This window comes from Larus michahellis, chromosome 18 (assembly GCF_964199755.1).
Source record: "Larus michahellis chromosome 18, bLarMic1.1, whole genome shotgun sequence".
NCBI classification, from domain to species: domain Eukaryota; kingdom Metazoa; phylum Chordata; class Aves; order Charadriiformes; family Laridae; genus Larus; species Larus michahellis.
This window is the reverse complement of record NC_133913.1, coordinates 2,975,504-2,989,714: the sequence shown is the minus strand read 5'-3', so window position 1 is coordinate 2,989,714 and position 14,211 is coordinate 2,975,504. Positions and strand designations below refer to the sequence as shown.

Here is a 14,211-nt window from a genome sequence, read left to right as displayed (position 1 = left end):
CGTACCCTCGGCCAGGCCCCACTCCCCTCGCCGGGCCCTCCCCAGCATATCCTCCATCTCCGTGTGGCAGGGGCTGGGCAGAACTGACATTTCTGGCCAAAGCATGCAGATACCAGCCACAGAGTAGAAGATGCAGGACAGACTCTGGAGTGGGGTCGTATCTGCCTCCTCGCCTTCCTCCCCCGGGGCTGGGCTTGTGCTCTGCATCGCTCTCGGTATCAGGAGCGGCACGTGGTCAAACCACAGGTTGCAGAGCAGAGACGGGGGAAAGATCCCGCTGAGCGATGCAGGAGCAGGTGAGGGGCCGTGGGGCGAGCGGTTTGCTGGGGGCTGGGCAGGGACCCCCGTCACTGACTCTTCTTTTTGCTTTCAAACGCTTCTCTTGTGAGCCGTGTGGGTTCGGGCTGAAAGACAAAGCCCCAGGGAACACTGGGCAGCGCCCAGTGCTCCAGGTCCATGGGGCCCGGAGCAGGGAAGGTGCTGGGGGAGCTGCTGGGGGATCAACCTTCCCCGGCACCGGGTTCAGGTCCCACCTGCAGCCCCAGAGCAGGGAGGGGTCAGGCCTGGCCTCCTGGGCTCGTTCATGTGAGCCAGGAACAGCGAAACTGCTGCCGTGAGGCTGCTCTGAGTCAGAGCCGTGCCGGATCCTGTCCCCCATGGCAGTGGGGTCCCGGCCGGCTGATGTCAGGCTCCAGTACTGTCCCTCCAGCCCGGAGCAGGAGGGAGAGGCCGTGGCCTGGGAGCACCATGCAGAGCTGCCGGCAACCTGTGCGAGGCAGCGGGATGCCCAGGACCTCCCTGTCTGGGAGCAGGACCAGGCCGTGTGGGGCTGCACCGGCACTGGGGTCCCTGGGGTGGTGCATGGGCGGGTGGGTGCTTTGGGCAGGTCCCAGGGATGTGTGCGGGGACCTGCCCAAAGCACCCACTTGGGGATGGAGCCCCGAGGCCCAGCTGCACAGGGCGACCAGGGACATGGGCTGGGTGCTGAGCCCCAGCGGACACCATAAGCAGCTCCCCTGAGGCGGGTGCATGGTTAGTTTGTGGGACGTGGTGCTGTGCCGGGGACGCCGCGGCCGGGGTCACGTCTCCTCACCAGCTCTGCACCGCAGGCAGCTGCTCGGGAAGCGCACGGTCGCTCTCGCAATGACTGAGCGTGGTGAGCCTCCCGCTGCCTTGGGCTGGGTGTGAGACGGAAACCACCCCGAGCGCAAGGCCGGGGGCTGGAGCACACCCGGGCTCCCCGCCGTGGGGCTGGGTGGAGGAGGGCTGCTCTGGGCGCGGTGCGTTGCACGCTGCGGCCGGGCTGCCACCTCCGAGCATCCCTCACTTGGCCTCCCCCTGCGCAGACGACCCCCAGCCCTGACGCAACGCAGCCCACCGCCACCACCGACTTCTACGACGGGTCCTCCCTCTACTTGTGGGAGGACGGCGTGCTGCCCGAGCTCTGCGAGAAGCAGGCGGTGCAGGGCTTCGCCCGCACCTACCAGCCAGCTGTCTACCTGCTGCTCTCGCTGCTGGGCATCGTGGGGAACGGGCTGGTGCTGCTCACGCACACCCGCTACCGCCGGGCACACAGCATCACCGACGTCTGCCTCCTGCACCTCGCCTTGTCCGACCTCCTGCTGCTCCTGACGCTGCCTTTTGCTGCCATCGACACACTGCAGGGCTGGTTCCCGGACACGGCTGCCTGCAAGGTGCTGCAGGGCCTCTACGCCCTCAACTTCTACAGCGGCTTTCTCTTCCTCACCTGCATCAGCATGGACCGCTACGTGGCCATCGTGCAGGTGCCGTCTGCCTACCGCCTACGCCCACGGGCTCGCCGCCACGGCTGGCTGACGGCAGGGCTGGCCTGGCTGCTAGCCATGCTGCTGGCCCTGCCCCAGTTCATCTATGGCCAAGCCGAGCAGCACCAGGACCTCTGGCTCTGCCGCGTCGTCTTCCCCCGGGCAGTGTCACGGGTGGCCCGGGGGGCCACCAACTTGGTACAGGTCGTGCTGGGCTTCGTAGTGCCCTTCCTGGTGATGGCGAGCTGCTACACGGCCGTGGCCCGGACGCTGCTGGCGGCCCGCGGCGCTCAGCCCCATCGAGCGCTGCGGGTGCTGCTGGCCCTCGTGCTGGTGTTCGTGGCCCTGCAGCTGCCCCACAGCCTGATGGTGCTGCTGGACGCGGCCGAGCTGCTGGCCAGCTGGGAGGTGAGCTGTGCCCAGAGCCGCCGCAAGGACCTGGCGCTGCTGGTCACCGGTGGGCTGGCCTACCTGCGCTGCTGCCTCAACCCCCTGCTCTACGCCTTCCTGGGCCAGCGCTTCCGCCGGGAGCTGTGGCTGTTGGCCAGCGATGCCGGCTGCGTGGGGCCCCTGGACCCGCGCTGCCCCGGCTGCCCCAGTCCCCGCCGGCGGACATCGCTCTCCACCTGCCAAGACGTGGTGTAGGGTCGCGGTGGCCACGGTCGGGGCAGGGACCGTCACCCCGGGGGCTCAGCCTCTCCGTGGCTCTCCGGGAGAGCCGCCTTCCCGCACGGACCTGCCCCCAGCCCCGGGAGAGCGGCCTGGCCAGACAACCCGCAGGGTGCCTGCGCACGCGTGGGCAGAGGGAAGAGCAGCCCCGCAGCACCCGCACACCCTGCAAGCGCCTCTGCTGCCCAGCAAACCACCAGGACAGGGGGAACGTGCAATGTCACACGTGCTCCAGGGGACCATGTAATGTCACGCATGTTTTTGAGGGGCCGTGCAATGTCACGCGTGCTCCAGGGGACCATGCGATGTCACGCGTGCTCTGGGGGTGCGGTGCAGTGTCACGCGTGCTGCGGGGCTGTGCGGTGCCGGCGACCTCGGGGCGGCAGATGCACAGAGCAGGGCCCGGGCCGGCAGCTGGGTCCCCCCCCCCCCCCAATAAACCTCGGTCAAGTCCCCATGGGTGAGCGCCGTCTCCGTGAGGGCCGGGGCTGCCCCGGGAGGGGACGGGACGGAGCCGCCGGGAGGGTTGCGGGGCGGGTGCGGGGTGCGGGAGCGGGGAGGCGGCCCCACCGGCGCTGGCCGGGGGATGCCTGCAGGCGGCAGCAGAACCTCGCGCTTGCTGCCTTCCCTGCCTGTCCCCGAGGTCCCCTGCCCGGGCTCTCCCACTCCCCCCCGCCGGGGGTCCGGCAGCCGGGGAGCGGGCAGGGACAGGCTGGGGACGGAGGGACCGGGTCCCGGAGCAGGGCTCCGCGGGGACGTGGGGAGAGGTGGCGCAGGGACCGGCGCTGGCTCCACGGCGGCTCCGGGGCGGGGGGGGGCGGGGGTGGTGGCATGTGCGGGCCTGGCACCCCCCAGCCCCGCCGTGCCCCCAGCCCGGCCCGGCCGGTCAGAGGGGGCATGTTGGGGCAGAAGCAGGAGTCGCCCCCCCAAGCACAGCCCAGCCCTGGCCGAGGCAGAGCCGATGCCACCGTCCCCGCGGGCTGCGTGCCGGAGGAGCTGGGAGTCCCCGGGCTGGCCACAGCAGAGACCCCCCCGGAAAAACCTGCCCTGGGTCCGCCTGGAAACCCCCTCCCGCGGCGGGGGCCGGAGGGGCCAGAGGGACTTTCCATTCCCCTCCGCACTTCCCCATGAGCTCCTCTGCCCCGGCACATCCCCCAGGGCCGGGGCGCAGCGGCTGGGGCTGGCACGGCCCGGACGCCCCCTCCCTCCCGGGGCTGGCACCCCGCCGAGCGCACCGGGCCCGGCTGAAGCAGCGCTCCGGGGTGCCGGCACCGGGCCGGGACCGCCAGCAGCGGCCCCCGCTCCCTGCCCACCCCGCTCCTCCTCCGCCGGCCCCACGGCAGCGCAGGGGTTAGACCCAGAGCCCCACAGCCGTACCCGGGGTTGCCCCACGGCCGGGCCACCGAATCCCCGCATCGTCCGGACCCACGCTGGCTCCGTCCCGTCGTCCTCCCCCCCGGCTGGCGGGCTCTGTCCCGGTGCCCCGGCGGCCCCGCAGCGGGGCTCAGCCCCCGGTGCAGCCCGGCGGTGGCTGCGGGGGCGGAGATCTTGCAGCCCAGCACGGCGGCTCCCGGGGACGGGGCCGGACCCCACGGCTGGAGCGGTGCCAGAGCTGCGGCTGCTTAACACCCCCCCCGGGGCCCCGGGAGCTGGGCCTCGCCGTGGCACCCGCCGCAGCCCCTCCGGTGGGACGACCCGGGCGGACGGCGGGACAGGCTCGTCCGAGCACGGCCCCAGCGGCTCGGCAACAGCTCCGGTGCCGCCCCCCCGGGACGGGTTAAGGCAGTGCACGGTGCCACAGGGCAGCCCGACGCGGCGGCCAGTGAAACCGCGGGGCTACCGGGCGCGGGGGCTGTGCCCGGTGCCCCGGTCCGCCGGCGCGACCCTCCCCGCGTTCGGCGCGCGCGCCCGCCCGGCAGATGACGCAAGCGGCGGCCCCACCGCCCCGGGCGCGCTGGCTCCGCCCCGGGCCGCGCGCGGCGATTGGCGGGGGCCGGTGACGCGCCCGACCCGGCCCGCCCGGGGCGGCGGCGGCGGGGCCGGTCCCGGCGGCGGCGGCGGCCGGTGAGCGGCGCGGGCGGGCGGGCGGCGGGCCGGTCCCGTCCCGTTCCGGTGCCGTCCCGTCCGGTGGCGGCGGGGCGATGCCGTTCCCGGGCGGGCTGTGGTGGCTGCTGTGCTGCCGGCAGGGCTTCACGCTGCTGCGGCGAGACTACGGCGAGGCGGACCGGGAGGCGGACGGCGAGGCCGAGGAGGAGGAGGCGTCCTTCGAGCTCCGCGCCCAGGGAGACCAGGTAGGGCCGGTATCGGCGCCGGGACGGGCACCGGAGCCGCGGCTGGGCGCGGCGCGGCGGGACCGGCGGTGCGCGGCTCCTCCCGCCCGGCTCTGCCCGGCCCTGCCCGGCTCTGCCCGGCTCGGCGGCGCTGCCTCGGCCCGTCTCGGTCCCCGCCGCCCCGGGAGCGTGGCTGCCGCCTGCCCGGGCACGTCCCCGCCGGTCCCGCCGCCCGGGCTGCCCTTGGCGCGTCCCCGCCGCCGGCCGGGGGGGTCCCGGCAGGGCGGCGGGGGAGGGGATCGGCCCGTGGGTGCGGGGGAGCCGCTGCCCCGCGGCAGCCTCCGGGCGGGCGCTGGGGGTCCCGGAGCCCGTGGGGGCAGAGCCGAGGGGAGCGGGTGCCGCTGCCGGCCGGATCCCGGTGCGGGGCCCTTGCAGGGCCGGCGGCGGCGGGACCTGGTTGCCCGTCGGGTGCTGGGGGGCAGCCGAAACCGGGGCACTGCCAGGCCGGCGGGGCAGCGGGGCCGGTGCTGCCCTGCCCTTGCCGGCTCCTCGGGGCAGGAACCGTGGGGCTGGCACTGCCAGGTCCTGCACCGGGGCCGCTGCCGGGGTCAGGTTGGCTGGGGTGCGGAGGGTCCCCGCGGGACGGGTTCCTCAGGCTCTGCCGGAGGAGGCCGGGTCCGTTTGCGGCCCGTGGTGCCCCGGGTGCACGTGCCGGGCGCGGGGAGCAGGCCTGGATCTCCCCGATCCGGCTGCTTCCTCCCTTTGGGGAAACGGAGCGGCGGAAACCGGCGCTTCCTCCGGCCGGGCTGCATGAGGGACAGCTGATAGCGCGGGGCAGCGGGGGGAACCCCAGCTCCCTGGGGGTTCCTCCTGCCTGTCCCGGCTGCCTCCTGCACCCGGAGCCACGGGGTCCTGTCGCTACCCAGAGGGGACACAGAGGGTGGTGACAGCCCAGTCACACTTACTGCAGCCCCTCTCCTCCTGCCTGCGTCGGGGTCTGCCCATGTTGGGGGCTGCCATGGCTGTGCAGGGCTGGGGGCGGCTCTGAGACCCACACACTGTCCATTCCCTGCCAGCGGGTCCCCTTCTCCAGCAGTGCCAGCCCCATGGGACAGCAGGCAGTGGGGACAGTAGCAGGGCTGGACCTGGGCCCCCTGGGCGCCGGTGGCAGTGCCAAGGACACGGCAATGGCAGGAGTTGTCTTTAGTTTCCCGTGTCCCATGGGCCGCGCTGGCTCCAGAGGTCCAGGCTGGCGTGGGCGGTTGTGACGCCAGCTCCCCAGGGAGCCCTTCGTCGTGGCCGGGGGGTCCTCGGAAACCCGCAGCGCCGGCCGCCCCTTCCTGGGAGCGTGGGAGCAGCTGCCCCAGCCTTGCCACCGCAGCTCCTCTCTCCTGTTTATTTATATCCCTGAGAAGAAGCCGGCCACCGCTGCCTCCTCCTCCTGCAGGCAGTGGCTGAGGAGCTGGGCACCGTCTCTGTGCCCGCAGCCATGCGGGAGCGCACGGGGCCCTCCCCGGCCTTGGCAGTGGGACGGTCGCTGGAGGAGTTGGCCCCATGCACGGTGCCAGCACTGCACGACAGGTGCCTTAATGCCACGGGTCAGAGGTGCCCGGCCCTGGCCCACGGCACAGCCGTACCTGCAGCAGCTCCCCCCTCCCCGACCCCCCCTTCCTGCTGGTATTTTTAGCAGCCGTCTCTTTTTCTTGGCGTTTCATGGCGTGCTCTGGCCTGTCACGCCTCCGGCTGCCCCGTTGGGCTACAGCTGGCAGGAGCGCCCGTGCATCTCCCGGGGCAGCATCCATCCCCGCTCTGCCGGGACACCCTGCCCAGCCCGGTGCCTGCCCGTGCCTGGGCCCTGCCTCGTGTCCCAGCACGTGTGCCAGGGTCGTCACGTGAGCGGCACCGTCCACGTCAAGTTGTGCTGCGCGAGGAGGAACCGGCCCCGGTCCCGCTGCTGGGCCAGGGACTTCCCTGCACCGCGTCCCACCGCCGCGGGCAGGAAGTCAGTGGCCCCATTACAATGGGACTTTGTGCCGTAAGCGTATTACTCAGCACTGACCTTGTGCAATTCTGCACGGTATTCAGCCCGCCGGGTCAGCTGAGGACGCGTGGCCGGCATGCCCGGTGGCTGCCCCCGAGCCCCCGGGGTGCCCCAGCTGCAGCCTGGGCTCCTGCCACGGCTTTGGGAGCACTGGGGCTCCCTGCCCCGCGGCAGCAGGACACAAGCCTGTCCCCCTGGGCTGGGAGCTGGGCTGGCGAGGAGGCAAGCAGTCATTGGAGGGACATTTGGGGGTGCCAGGTGGTGACCACGGGGCTGAAACATCTCCTCCTTCCCCAGGGATCCCTGGAGGTGAGCCTGAGCCAACCCACCCGCAGCAGCAGCGGCTCGGAGCGGTGAGTGACCCCCTGCCTCCATGCCATCGGGCATCCCATCGCGTCCCTCGCCTGGTGCTGTGGGAGCTGGGGGCCTGGCACGCTGCGGGAGGACGCGCTGGTGCCAGCGTGTGCCAGACCATCCTGCCCGTGGGGCCGGCACCGTGCTGTGCCCGTCCATCGGCTAGAGCAGAGATGGCAGAGCCAGGACTCCCACGCTCCGTCCCAATCTCTGGTGCATCCTTGGGCATGTCGCCATCCCTCTGCTGTGCCGGATGGCTCGGCTGCCGCAGGCTCAGCCGATAGGGCCGTGCGTGGCTCCTCCTGTGCCAGGAGGCTCTGCCGGGCCATGTCCACCAGCGGAGGCTGTGCCCTGGGGCTGTGTGTGCCCAGGGAGATGGGGTGCCACGGCACAGGGGCCTTCTCGCTCCTCGTCCTCACAGTGCTGACGCTGCTGCCAACATTCCTTCCTGGTTGTTCATTTTCCGAATTCCTTGGCAGGGCCGCGACTGCAAACAGCTTATTTTTAGCCAGGGTCATCTGCACCCGACGGTTCTGCCGCGTTCCCACCGTGGGGCTGTGGGGTGCCCGGAGCCCCCGGGGACCCGGCTCACCCCAGACCCCGGGGCCGGCTCCCTGCTGGGGGGCCGTGGGAGGCGCCCGTGGGCAGTCGGGCTCAGCCCCGTGTTGTCCCCAGGTCCCTGCTCGTCGCAGAGGAGATGCGCAGCCTCATCACTGAGAAGGGCCCGGAGCCAGTGGAGGATGACCCTGACGCTCTCGTGAAAGGTGTGCACAGGGGTCTCTGCCTCCAGAATAGCCAGGGCTGGCAGGATCATGGCCTGACTGTGGCTGGATCCCGTCCCGGAGGGGCAGGGGGCACCGGCTGGGCTGGCAGGCAGCGGGCAGACCCCGTCCCGCGCCGCAGAGCCGCCGGGGTGGATGGTGCCGGCGGCAGGGGCTGAGGTTTCCCCTTCCAGGCTGGCTGCAGCGGGAGGTGCGGGGCGGCGTGAAGACCCCCTGGATCCGGCCTCGGAAGTACTGGTTCGTGCTGACGCCCGATTCCCTGGACTACTACAGCAGCAACGAGAAGGGGGCTCGGCGGCTGGGCTCCCTCGTGCTCACCAGCCTCTGCTCCGTGCTCTGGCCAGACAAGCAGACCTACAAGGAGACGGGTAGGGTGCCCGTGCCCCTCGGTCAGGCTGCGCCTTTGCAACCCCTCATGCCCTGCGTCGCCCTCCCAGCCCCAGGAGGTCTCCGTCTTCCCGAGGAGCGGCTGTGCCGAGCCCCGGGGCACCGAGTAGCCCAGCTTGGGTGGGGGTCCTTGGGGCGAGGGCGCTGGTGGGCAGCGGGTGAGGTCTCTGTCCCTCACAGGCTACTGGAACGTGACGGTGTTTGGCAGAAAGCACTGCTACCGCCTGTACACGGAGCACCTGAATGAGGCCGTGCACTGGGTGTGCGCGGTGCAGAAGGTCATTGACAGCAAAGTGCCCGTCCAGACGCCCACCCAGCTGCTCATGCGCGACGTCGAGGTGAGCCCGTGGCACGGGGCTGCCCACGCCTGAAGCCGTTGGGCAGGGCTGGGACGGACGGTCAGGACCCCACGTGCCGTGGGGCGGCGGCGGGTGCCCATGCCGGGCTCTCGGCTGGGCGGCCCTTCTGCAACTGCCGCCATCGCTTTGCCCTCCCAGGAGCACTGCGGCAGCCCCGAGGTCCTGGAGCAGATCTACCGCTGCAACCCCATCCTGCGCTACACCAGCAGCCCCCTCTACGCTCCCCTGCTGCCCTTCCCCTACGGCAGCCTGGACCAAAGCGGTGAGGGGCGAGCAGGGGTCCTGTGCCCGGGCTGGCAGGAGCGATGGTGGGGCCAGGCTGGGTTGGGTACGGCGCCTGGATGGCTGGGGGGGAATCTGGGGAAGCCCACAGGGCTGTTAACCCCCATCCCGTCCCGCAGCCCCCGGCCCCCGCAGCTACACCACGCTGCGCGACGAGGCCGTGAAGCTCTTCAACTCGCTGCAGCAGCTGGAGTCGGAGCGGGACCCGGTGCCGCTGATGCAGGGCGTCCTGCAGACCTGCCTGGACCTGCCGCCGCTGGTGGACGAGATCTACTGCCAGCTGGTGAAGCAGACCACGGAGCCGGCGGCGCCGGGCGGGCAGGGCGACCTGCACTACTGGCAGCTGCTCACCTGCATGAGCTGCACCTTCCTGCCCTCCCCGCCCGTCCTGCGCTTCCTGCGCTTCCACCTGGACAGGCGAGTGCCGGCGGAGCTGCCAGGCGCCGGGGCCCCCATCGGGTTGGCGCCACCGTGACCCCCCCCTCCCCGGCATCTCTCGCAGGACAGAGAGCCGGTTCCCTGCCTCGGAGATGGCCAAGTACGCCTGCTTCATCCGGGAGGCGCTGGGGAAGACGAAGGGGCGGGAGTGCGTGCCCTCTCTGGAGGAGATCCTGGTGCTGATGCGGCGGCAGGAGATGATCTGCACCGTGCACTGCCCGGGGGCGCCCGCCTGCAGCGTGGCCATCAGCTCCCACACCACGGCTGAGGAGGTGAGGGGCCGCGGCCGCGCCGGGCGGGGGACTCGGGACATTTTGGCGCACGGGGCTGGGAGGGTGGCCTGCCATGGAATGGTTTGGGTTGGAAGGGACCTTAAAGATCATCCAGTTCCCCACCCCCGTGCCCTGGGCAGGGACACCTCCCACCAGCCCAGGCTGCTCCAAGCCCCGTCCAACCTGGCCTTGAACCCCTCCAGGGATGGGGCAGCCACAGCTTCTCTGGGCAACCTGGGCCAGGGGCTCACCGCCCTCACAGCAAAGAATTTCTTCCTGATATCCATCTAAATCTCCCCTCCTTCAGTGTTAAACCGTTACCCCTCGTCCTATCATTACACTCTTTATCAGAGTCCCTCCCCATCCTTCCTGTAGCCCCCTTTAGGTACTGGAAGGCTACTAGAAGGTCTCCCCAGAGCCATGGGAGGTGGGGGGCTCCTGCAGGTCTCCCCCAGCTCAGCCGCGGTGAAGGGGGGCTGAGGGCCACCTGCCTTTGCCCGCTGTGACCTGTCTGTGTCCCTTTGCAGCCCTGAGCGCCGCGGCCAGGGGTGCGCAGTCACCGTCGGTTGCCTTTGTCTCGCCCCAGGTGGCCCGGGAGCTGGTGTCGCGCCTGGGGCTGTCCCAGAGCCCCAACCTCTTCGCTCTCTACGAGCAGTCCCGGCGGCGGGAGCAGCCCGTGGCTAGTGCCACGCTGCTGGCCGACGTCCTCACCAGGTTTGAAAAGTAAATGTCCCGCTCTGCTGCCTACGGGGGAGAGGGGCTGGGGGCGGGAGGGGACAGTGGTGGGGTGCCTGTCCCCGTGCTGATGGGGCCGGTCCCTTCTGCTGCAGCCTGGCTGGGGAGCAGCGGGAGCAGGACCCGCCGTGCCGGCTCTGCTTCAAACACTACGGCTTCCTGGACACGGACAACGTCCCTCGCGACAGCCTGGAGTTCGCCCTCCTCTTTGAGCAGGTGAGAGCCGCGCCGTGCCAGGGTGGCTATGCCGTGCCGGGGTGGCCGTGCCACCATGGCCATGCTGTGCCGTGCCGGGGTGGCCGTGCCACTGTGGCCATGCTGTGCCGGCTCACCCTGTCCTCCCGCAGGCACGAGCCACACCATGCCAGAGTGGCTATGCCGTGACGAGGTGGCCGTGCCACAGTGGTCTTGCTGTGCCAGCTCACCCTGCCTTCCTGCAGGCACGAGCCACACCATGCTGGGGTGGCTATGCCGTGACGAGGTGGCCGTGCCACAGTGGCCATGCTGTGCCATGCCGGGGTGGCCGTGCCGCCGTGGCCATGCTGTGCTGGCTCACCCTGTCCTCCTGCAGGCACGAGCCACACCATGCTGGGGTGGCTATGCCGTGATGAGGTGGCCGTGCCACAGTGGCCATGCTGTGCCATGCTGTGGTGGCCACGCTGTGCCGGCTTACCCTGCCTTCCCGCAGGTGTGAGCCGCACCGAGCCGGGGTGGCTATGCTGTGCCGGGGTGGCTGTGCCACAGTGGCCATGCTGTGCCGGCTCACCCTGCCTTCCTGCAGGTGTGAGCCACACCATGCCGGAGTGGCTATGTCGTGCCGGGGTGGCCATGCCGCCGTGGCCATGCTGTGCCAGCTCACCCTGTCCTCCCGCAGGCACGAGCCACATCATGCTGGGGTGGCTATGCTGTGCCGGGGTGGCTGTGCCACAGTGGCCATGCTGTGCCGGCTCACCCTGCCCTCCCGCAGGCGCATGAGATGGTGCTGCGGGGCTACGTGCCCACGTCGGAGGAGACGCTGCAGACACTGGCCGCGCTGCGCCTGCAGAGCCTCAACAGCGACTTCTCCACCCACGCGCCCTTCCCGCGCCTGGAGGAGCTCTTCCCGCCCCACGTGCTGCACGCCCGCTTGCCGGCCCCCCGCCACCGCACCCCCACCAAGTGCCGGGGGGCCCGGCTGCGCGCGGGGCTGCTGGCCGGCGGGCTCTGGGGGCAAGCGCTGGCCAAGCAGCGGGCGGAACGGGACCAGCGCCTGCGGGGCCGCCTGCGGGAGGAGGGGGCCAGCACCATGGCCGCCATCGTGGAGAAGTGGAAGCTGCTGCAGGGCATGGGCCGGCCCGAGGCCATGGCCGCCTACGTGGCACTGGTGCGGGAGTGGCCCGGCTTCGGCTCCACGCTCTTCGACGTCGACCTGCGTGCGGTGAGGCACTGGCACGGCGGGGGCAGTGGGCAGCCCTGGCAGCGGGCAGCTCTGACGCCCCTCTCCCCGCAGAGCCCGGTGGGGGCCGGTCCCCAGCGGCTGTGGCTGGGCATCGGGGCCAAGGCTGTCTCGCTCTACAAGCCGGGGGAGCCCGAGCCCTTGGACAGCTTCTGCTACGGCCGCATCTCCTCCTTCGGCGCCTCCGACAGCAGCACCTTCCGCCTCTCCGTGGAGGACCGGGACCTGCTCTTCGAGACCTCCCAGGTACGGGGCCGCCATCCCTCCTTCCCTCCATCCCCTCATCCCACCTCTCCTCCATCCCCCCATCCCCTCATCCCCTCCTTCCCTTCATCCCCTCCTTCCCCCCTCTCCTCCTTCCCCCCTTCCCCTCATCCCCCCTTCCCTCCATCCCCTTATCCCCCCTCTCCTCCATCCCCCCCTCTCCTCCATCCTGCTTCCCTCCATCCCTCCATTGCCCCTCTCCTCCATCCCCCCTTTCCTCCTTCCCTCCATCCCCTCTTCCCTCCATCCCCCCTTTCCCCATCTCTCCATTCCCTCATCCCTCTTTCCCTCCTTCCCTCCATCCCCTCATCCCTCCATCCCCTCATCCCTCCATCCCTTCATCCCCTCCTTCCCCTCATCCCCCCTCTCCTCCTTCCCCCCTCTCCTCCTTCCCCCCTCTCCTCCTTCCCCCCTCTCCTCCTTCCCCCCTCTCCTCCATCCTGCTTCCCTCCATCCCTCCATTGCCCCTCTCCTCCATCCCCCCTTTCCTCCATCCCCTCATCCCACCTCTCCTCCATTCCCCCCTCTCCTCCATCCCTCCATCCCCCCTCTCCTCCATCCCTCCATCCCCCCTCTCCTCCATCCCTCCATTGCCCCTTTCCTCCATCCCTCCATCCCCCCTCTCCTCCATCCCCCCTTCCCTTCATCCCCCGGGGGCTGCAGGGGGCCGGGCACCCCGGGCTGACCCAGCGCGTCCCCTCTGCCCCGCAGGTGGACGAGATCGCCCAGCTTCTCAACACATACCTCACCTCCGCGGGTGCCCGGCGGCCGCCACGGCCCCAGGAGCCAGCCACCAGCCCCCCAGCCCCAGATCCCACCGCACCACCCCAGGGGCTCTGCCCCACGGCAGGGCCCTGGCAGCACCGGCCGCCCGTGGGCTCCTTCCACAGTTAGCCCAGCGGCCACGCAGGGTGCTCCCGACGGACGGTGTGGGGAGGGCGGCCGGGCAGCGAGTGGCAGGTCTGTGCCGGTCCCCAGCTGCTCCCCGGAGCAGGGGGACGGGGGCTCGTGCTCCCTGCACCGCTGTTGCCTTTCTGGTTATTTCCTTAATTTATTTTGAGACGCCCGTGCCCCCCCCCGCCCGTCTCCCAGCACTTTCCCTGGAGGGCAGCGGGGCTGCCATGCCGCGGTCCCCTGCGCTGCTCCCAGGCTGTCCCTGTCCCCTGGTCCCCTGTACCCCGGTGCCTTCGCCTCCAGCACTCGTGCTGCCTGGCAGCTCTGCCGGCGCCCCAGCTCTTGCCGCCCCCGGGGGGACTTTGCCCGGGGCGAGGGGTGCCAGGCAGCGGTGCTGTGCCATCGTCTGTCTGTCCGTCCGCTGAACCCACCCCTCCTGGAAAGCTGCGGGCGGCTTTTGGCCGAGCCGCCTCGGGGACCACCGGGCTCCTCGTGGCCAGGCCCTGCCGCATCGCGGTGGCCCCATGGCGGGGCTCGTGGCGTGGGGTGGCCGGCGGGGTGGTGGCTGGTACGGCTGGGGCTCGGCCCCTCAATGTTGCCTCTGTAAAGTTTGTCGGTTCTGTCTTGGGGGGTGGGGGTTGGTTGGTTGTTTTTCTAAATAAATGCACAAAGGAAAGGCTGGGCCTCCCGTCCCCGAGCTCCGGCCGCGGTGGGAGGCAGGGACGCTCTGATCCCCGGGACGGCGAGGGCAGCGGGGCTGGGGACAGGCGGCGGGAGGAGCAGCACAGCGTGTCCTCGGGGACAGGGACCGCCGTCCCTCTGGCCAGCGCCGCAGCCGGGCTGTTCACTGCGCCCTTTGGCATTTCACCAACGGCGCGGGCCGTGCTGCGGCTCCGCTGCAGCTCCCCGGCACCCCCTGGCACTGGCCGCCCCGGCGGGGGGAACTGCCCCGGCCGTGGGCGCCGCTGCGGGGCCGGTGCCAAGGAGGGCGTGGGAGCCCGGCGCTGCCATGGCGGAGGGGGGTATTTTTAGCCCGTCGCTCCACGCCGCAGGGTCAGAGGAAAAGGCTAATTCTCACCTTGGGCTGCCGGGGCTTGGGCTGGCGCCAGCGCTGCCCCACACCGTCCCTCACAGCCTGACTCACGTGGGGGCAGGACCGCAGCGGCCGTGTCCAACCATCTCCCCCCTCCATCACGCATCCTTCCCTGTGCCATCCCCTGCCCTGGCTCCAGAGCGGACAGGGAC

At 71.1% G+C, this 14,211-nt stretch overlaps 2 protein-coding genes across 4 annotated transcripts; both read left to right on the top strand.

Moving 5' to 3' along the window:
* The first annotated feature begins 284 nt into the window (after positions 1–284).
* On the top strand, positions 285–2,556 carry CCR10 (C-C motif chemokine receptor 10). Its single transcript, XM_074562339.1, has 2 exons — positions 285–296; positions 1,347–2,556. The coding sequence occupies exons 1-2, from the start codon at positions 285–287 to the stop codon at positions 2,427–2,429; spliced, it is 1,095 nt and encodes a 364-aa protein (XP_074418440.1). The 3' UTR covers positions 2,430–2,556.
* A 1,924-nt stretch (positions 2,557–4,480) lies between these two features.
* Positions 4,481–13,644, top strand: PLEKHH3 (pleckstrin homology, MyTH4 and FERM domain containing H3). 3 transcript variants are annotated; one of them, XM_074562292.1, is made up of 13 exons: positions 4,481–4,744; positions 7,062–7,117; positions 7,794–7,882; positions 8,074–8,268; positions 8,468–8,625; positions 8,785–8,908; positions 9,048–9,345; positions 9,431–9,638; positions 10,225–10,352; positions 10,469–10,589; positions 11,341–11,790; positions 11,863–12,054; positions 12,784–13,644. In XM_074562292.1, the coding sequence occupies exons 1-13, from the start codon at positions 4,595–4,597 to the stop codon at positions 12,964–12,966; spliced, it is 2,352 nt and encodes a 783-aa protein (XP_074418393.1). In that variant the 5' UTR covers positions 4,481–4,594; the 3' UTR covers positions 12,967–13,644. The 3 variants fall into 3 exon arrangements, with proteins under 3 accessions (XP_074418393.1, XP_074418392.1, XP_074418391.1); XM_074562291.1 differs by having other exon boundaries at positions 10,225–10,361; XM_074562290.1 differs by having other exon boundaries at positions 10,225–10,361; positions 11,341–12,054; positions 12,784–13,639.
* Positions 13,645–14,211: the final 567 nt, after the last annotated feature.

Excerpts from the sequence above, each read along its gene's own strand:
- PLEKHH3 (XM_074562290.1), top strand. The coding sequence starts at position 4,595 with ATGCCGTTCCCGGGCGGGCTGTGGTGGCTGCTGTGCTGCCGGCAGGGC. Across the intron at positions 8,909-9,047 it reads CGGCAGCCTGGACCAAAGCG|CCCCCGGCCCCCGCAGCTAC; the intron begins GTGAGGGGCGAG and ends CCCGTCCCGCAG. Across the intron at positions 10,590-11,340 it reads TCGCCCTCCTCTTTGAGCAG|GCGCATGAGATGGTGCTGCG; the intron begins GTGAGAGCCGCG and ends GCCCTCCCGCAG.